General features: G+C 37.5%; 1 protein-coding gene across 1 annotated transcript; it reads left to right on the top strand.

Moving 5' to 3' along the window:
- Window positions 1-2728: 2728 nt before the first annotated feature.
- On the top strand, window positions 2729-3670 carry LOC128102106 (olfactory receptor 5AL1-like). Its single transcript, XM_052725634.1, has one exon. The coding sequence runs from the start codon at window positions 2729-2731 to the stop codon at window positions 3668-3670; it is 942 nt and encodes a 313-aa protein (XP_052581594.1).
- The last annotated feature ends 2313 nt before the right edge of the window (window positions 3671-5983 follow it).

Below are 5983 nucleotides of genomic sequence, written 5' to 3'. Positions count from 1 at the left end.
GGTTTCAGAGGTGTGAGCCACCACTGTCTGGCTCTATTTCTCTTTTACACTGGTTCAATCTCTGGTAGCCCAGGATGACCTTGAACTCCTGATATTCTTGCTTCCTTCTTGAAAGTCCTGGGATCAAAGGTGTGTGCCACCACTGCCTGGCCTCAGTGGTTAACTAGTGGCTAACTTTGCTCTCTGATCTCCAGGCAAGCTTTATTTGTCAGAACACAAACAAAATATCATACAACAGAAATAATACATGCAAAGGTAGCTCTCAAATTTCTCAAGTGTAGAAAACATAGTCAAACTCTTTAAAAGCATGTCACAACTAGTTAAACATTGGTTTTTGCTTGTTCATTTGTTTTGCTTATTCTCCACATACTTGAATGATATTTACTATCCTTTCTCTTCATAATGGTTGTCATTCAAGTACGTATTGTTGCCTATTAAGTAAATTGCATCCCAAGAGATCAACCATAGCGTAATTGCTTCAGTTGTAAACTGTCATTATATTTCTAGTTCTGGAATTATTTAAATGATGCAATTCAGGAAAAATATTCTAGAAGGATCAAGATATCATACAAAATATATTCAAATGTGAAAGCAATGCTAAGTGGTGCTGGCTTCCACACAATTGCTTCAAGGTACACTAGACTTCTTTGGGCTTTCTGTAGATTATGCAAAAGCAATAATTGGTGGAGATGAAAAGCAAGTAATTGAAGTAGTAATGGAGTTTAGAGAAATGGAAACATTGTAACTATTTTTTCAATAAGACTACAGTTCATAACACTATTAGGGTTTGATAGGTATGTATTGAATTAGGCATATTGTAACTACTGTAACTAATCGATAAAGAAAAGATTACTAATAAAAATTTTAATAATGTTAGTAAATCTTAGTTTTAGTCTAAGCTAAGACTCACTTGTTAGAAACTACACTCAAAGTACCACACCCACAGAAAGAGACAAACTGGAAGCCAATGTAGCAGTGATTACTCTAGACTGTTATAAAATGTGGTGGATGTTAGAAAAAGATATGTTTCTTGGTGAAATTTAGGTGATTATGTGAAATACATCCATCACTTTGCCATAATGAAGTACATGGATGGTGGCATCATTCACTGAATTAGAATAGAAACATTCCAAAATTAGTGAATAACAAGAAGGGCAGTTTTAATTGATGAATCCTCTTTGACTATGTAACATTTGCTCACTTATAAAATATCTGATTGAAGTGGTATGAGAGACCATTAGATATGAGTGTCCAGAATTCAGAGAAGAAATTTGCTTAACTTGGTTGAAAACAGCCAATAATGTACTTGAATCAGGTGAGTTCATTAACGTAACATAAGGGGACTGATTTGAATATTGGCAAAGGAAGAACTATCACAGAAAGTTAAAGTGAGAAGAAACATAGGAAAATCCATAGGTTTTTGTGATTTGCAAGCAAAAATATGATGGCTTCCCTCATGAAATGTGATGGCAATTGTCTCATGCTTCATAGGAGTCAAATTAGAAAATGTCACCAGATCTGAGAGAAAGGAGAGTAATTGTGAACACAGAATAAATATATTGCAAGAGAGATAAAGATGACATCTTCGTAGGCTGGCAAATGAAGATAAAAGATAAACTGAGCTCCAGGATATTTGCCAGAATGTCTGTTACTCAAGAAACACAGAGACAAGCAGGTGTAATGGGCAAAGAATGTAACAGAGGCCAGAGATCATGTGAGGGCTTTTTTACATATCTTGTTCTAAGATGATGAGGATTGAAAAATTCAGGAAAAGAAGAGAATATAAGACATAAAGGAATGCAGAAACAAAATATAACTTTAGGTGTTAAGAGTCGAACACTACACAGGTCCCCCACGTTGTCCAAGGGGAATTAAAATAAAAGGAAAGAACTGAAGTGAATGTAGGTGGTTTTGTGGAACTCATGGCTGGGAGTAAAATCTGTACTAGGAGCAAAATCTCATGACTACCTGTAAAATCTGTCTCCATCTAATGTCAAAAATGTTCACTTCTTACATGATTTAGTCTTAAACTATTGATTTCTTTTAAGCAAACAATATATTTTATGAGTTACTTTCTGTATTTTATTACAAATATCACACTTAAATGAAAAGAAGACAGTGGTCATGGGTTAATAAAAGAACAAGTTGAAAAATCAAAACCAACTGACAGTTTCTATAGAGATAATATAGATCCAAAATTTTGCTAATGATCTTGCATATATTTTCTTCAAAGTCAACTTTAATATTCATTAGACCAGATGATTTACAATTTTATATTACAATAATTTTCTATAAATCTTTCCAGTAATTACAAAGTCAGTTTGTCTTCCTTTCAAACAAATAACTCTTAGGATTTCTCTCTCTCTCTCTCTCTCTCTCTCTCTCTCTCTCTCTCTCTCTCTCTCTCTCTCTCTCTCTCTCTCTGTCTAACTTCCTCTCCCCCTCCTTCCCTCCCTTCTCCTTCTCTGTTCATTAGACTATGTATGTGTTTGATTATTCAATTGGGCAAAATTCTGAAAACAAAATCTCTGTTTTTTTGTTTTTACCAGTCCCTGCAGAGTCCCACATTTTTATAAATCTACTTGTGGCATGTGCCATTCTGAAAACTGAATCCTTGTCTGAAGCCAAGTGAAGGTCTTCTTATGACTGTCCAATGCAAACTCAGGCAGAATCAGCTTCTGACTTAAGCTCGACAGAGGACTTTTAGTACAGGGAACATCTGTCTGCAATGGTTAACAGCAATCATTCCGAAGTGTCTAATTTCATCCTTGTGGGGCTGACAGATGACCCAGAACTTCGGGTCAGTCTCTTTGCTGTGTTTCTAGTCATCTATTTAACTAGTGTTGTGGGTAATATTGGATTGATTGTATTAATTCAAGTGAGTCCTCAACTTCACACGCCCATGTATTTTTTCCTTACCCATCTGGCTTTTATTGACTTTTGTTTTACCTCCTCTGTCACCCCAAACACTCTGCTAAATTTTCTACGTGAAGTTAAAAGCATAACCTTCTATGCATGTGCTACTCAATTGTGCTGTTTTGTCACATTTGTAGTCTGTGAACTGTATTTGCTGTCAATCATGGCCTATGATCGCTATGTGGCCATCTGGAACCCTCTCCTCTATGCAGTCCTCATGCCTAGGAAGCTCTGTCTTCAGATGATCACCAGCACATACATTTACGGATTCTCTGTGGGGCTTGCACAGGCAGTGGCAACCTTCCGCTTGTCTTTCTGTGGCTCCAATGTGGTCAACCACTTCTACTGTGATGACGTTCCCTTAGTGGCTCTGGCCTGTTCTGACACACATGTCAAGGAGCTGATGTTGCTAATCATTGCTGGCTTCAACACCCTTTGCTCTCTGGTGATTGTGGTCATTTCTTACATCTTCATAGTCTTTGCCATCCTGAGGATTCACTCTGCTGATGGAAGAAGGAAAGCCTTTTCTACCTGTGCATCCCACCTGACCTCAATCACCATATTTTACGGGACAGTTAGTTTTATGTACCTGCAGCCCAAGTCAAGCCATTCTCTGAACACAGATAAATTTGCTTCTGTGTTTTATGTGGTAGTGATTCCCATGTTAAATCCACTGATCTACAGCTTGAGAAATAAGGAGGTAAAAAGTGCCCTGAAGAGAATTATAGAAAAGTTACCTTTAGCCATCAAATAATTTAAGAAACACTAGATAAAAAGGTCAGGTGTCTTTCAATTGTATGTCCTCTATAGTCACAGTGCTGGAAAAAGACAGAGGCCCCATGTATATGATGAGTTCTCTGATGCACATATCACATGTATCTTCTTTGCTCTGTCATTCTCAGTAAGTGACATATGAAAGTGATTTTGTGAATTTTGTAGCATTCAATTTTATGTTTCAAAAGGCATGTTAAGAGAGAGTGTTTAGCATAAAGTCTTCAATATTATAAGAAACTGTTAGAAAGTTGAAGTAGTATTGAGGCTCTGGGATAATGAGTAATTTCAGTTTTTATATAAAATAAATATTTGTTTTCTTATATTTCAAATTTGTTACATAACAGTATAGAAATAACTTTAAAGTTTAATGATGAGAATTATATTCATTCATTTTATGATAGTATTCCACAACCTCTCCATTTCATCGTTACTCTTCTGAGAAAAACTGAACTACCAGAGTACTCTTAACTTGGAATATTTGATGGTCAACATTGTAACAGATTGGACCACTGGAGTGTTTCAGTCCTTTAAAATTCACTGCCTGCCTATATCAGTGTACTGTTACAAGCTAGACTCTGAACAATTTACCAAACAATTTTGCCATGAGTAGCAATTGTTACGTTATATATGTGATTTCACATTTCTATACCCTGTTTTCTCATCTGAAAAAACAGTAATACCTCTTGGCCTGATTCAATGATTATGAATGATAAAATCTTTCTTTTTGTAGTACTGGTATTTGAACCCAGGAACTCATGAAATCATTCCAATAATGAGCTGTACTTCCAGTCAGTGAGTGTTAAGGAAGATGGTAAATTTGAAAAAATTGACTGTAGCCAGCCCATAAGCCTATCATACATGGTGTATAGTTTCCTTATTTAGCATATACCTATAGCAAGGAATCTTTTACTTTAGGTCATTGTACTGGAACAGCTTAAGAAATATCAGGTTGTCCTAACCTTCTAACTTCTCCTCTTGGAAGCCACATTTGAGTTTAAACAAATGGCTTCTCGTCTTGAAAAGGTGTTGTTCTCCAAAGAAACATCCTTTCCTGTTGAGAAAGGATCTTGATATGTATAAACAGTTTGGTTCCTCTGGAAAAATGGGCTTATGTGACTTTTTGCAAGATCAAAGTTTACATTATAAAACCCCCTTGGTTGGCACCAGGTATGATGTGAAACCATCCTTTTTTACTTTAAAAATCCTACTCTCCTTTCTCTTGCCACCAAGAACCTTCCCCAGGCTCGAGTACTCAATATACTCTTAATTGACTTAATAAAGTGTGGTGATCTGTAGCTTTCTCCTGTGGATTATTTTGGTTTAAGAGTAGCCTTTAGGAAATCCTTGGTAATATGATATTCTTAATGTTAAAAATGCACAAAATGAAAGTACAAAGGTCCATGAATTAGTTCATTCTTATCTCATGAGCAATTTATTCATTTGTGTGTGTTTTATGAAAATAATTTTAGGTCCAACCATCACAACCACTTAAAATCTATATAGAGTAATTGAAAGAAGAAAAGAAAAACAAGAAGGAGGAGGAGGAAAGGAAGAGGAGAAGGAAATGAGGAGGAGGAAGAGGAGGAAGAAAAGAAGGAAAGGAGGAGGAGGGGGAGGAGGACTTGAAGTTGGGAGGGTAGGGAGATGACAGTGACTGTAGAGGAGTTGATAGAGAAGGACTGTAAATAGGACCAGAAGATGTATCAATTTCTCAAAGTATTACCTTTAAAAAAAGACCACGATAAATGAAGACCACATGAGAATAGAAAGAAGCAATGTGCTAGAGAGGCCCACAGAAATCCACAAAGATACCCCCACCATAGACTACTGGCAATGGTCGAGAGACAGCCCGAACTGATCTACTCTGGTGTTAGGATGGCCAAACACCCTAACTGTCGTGCTAGAAACCCCATCCAACGACTGAGGGAACCGGATGCAGAGATCCACGGCCAGGCCCCAGGTGGAGCTCCAGAAGTCCAATTGGCGAGAAAGAGGAGGGTTTATATGAGCGAGAACTGTTGAGACCAAGGTTGGATAAGGCACAGGAACAAATTGCCAAACAAAAGGAAACACCTGAACTATGAACCAATAGCTGAGGAGCCCCCAACTAGATCAGGCCCTCTGGATAAGTGAGACAGTTGATTAGCTTGATCTGTTTGGGAGGCATCCAGGCAGTGGGACCGAGTCCTGTCCTCAGTGCATGAGTTGACTGTTTGAAACCTGGGGCTTATACAGGAACACTTGGCTCAGCCTGGAAGGAGGGGACTGGACCTGCCTGGACTGAATCTACCAG

Source organism: Peromyscus californicus, unplaced genomic scaffold, assembly GCF_007827085.1.
Source record: "Peromyscus californicus insignis strain IS unplaced genomic scaffold, ASM782708v3 Scaffold_7__1_contigs__length_154581171, whole genome shotgun sequence".
Lineage (NCBI taxonomy): Eukaryota > Metazoa > Chordata > Mammalia > Rodentia > Cricetidae > Peromyscus > Peromyscus californicus.
The sequence above is the reverse complement of the archived record's forward strand: the minus strand, read 5'-3'. Positions and strand labels throughout refer to the sequence as shown.

Bases quoted from the DNA above. Each gene is read 5' to 3' on its own strand.
- LOC128102106 (XM_052725634.1), top strand. From the start codon at position 2,729: ATGGTTAACAGCAATCATTCCGAAGTGTCTAATTTCATCCTTGTGGGG.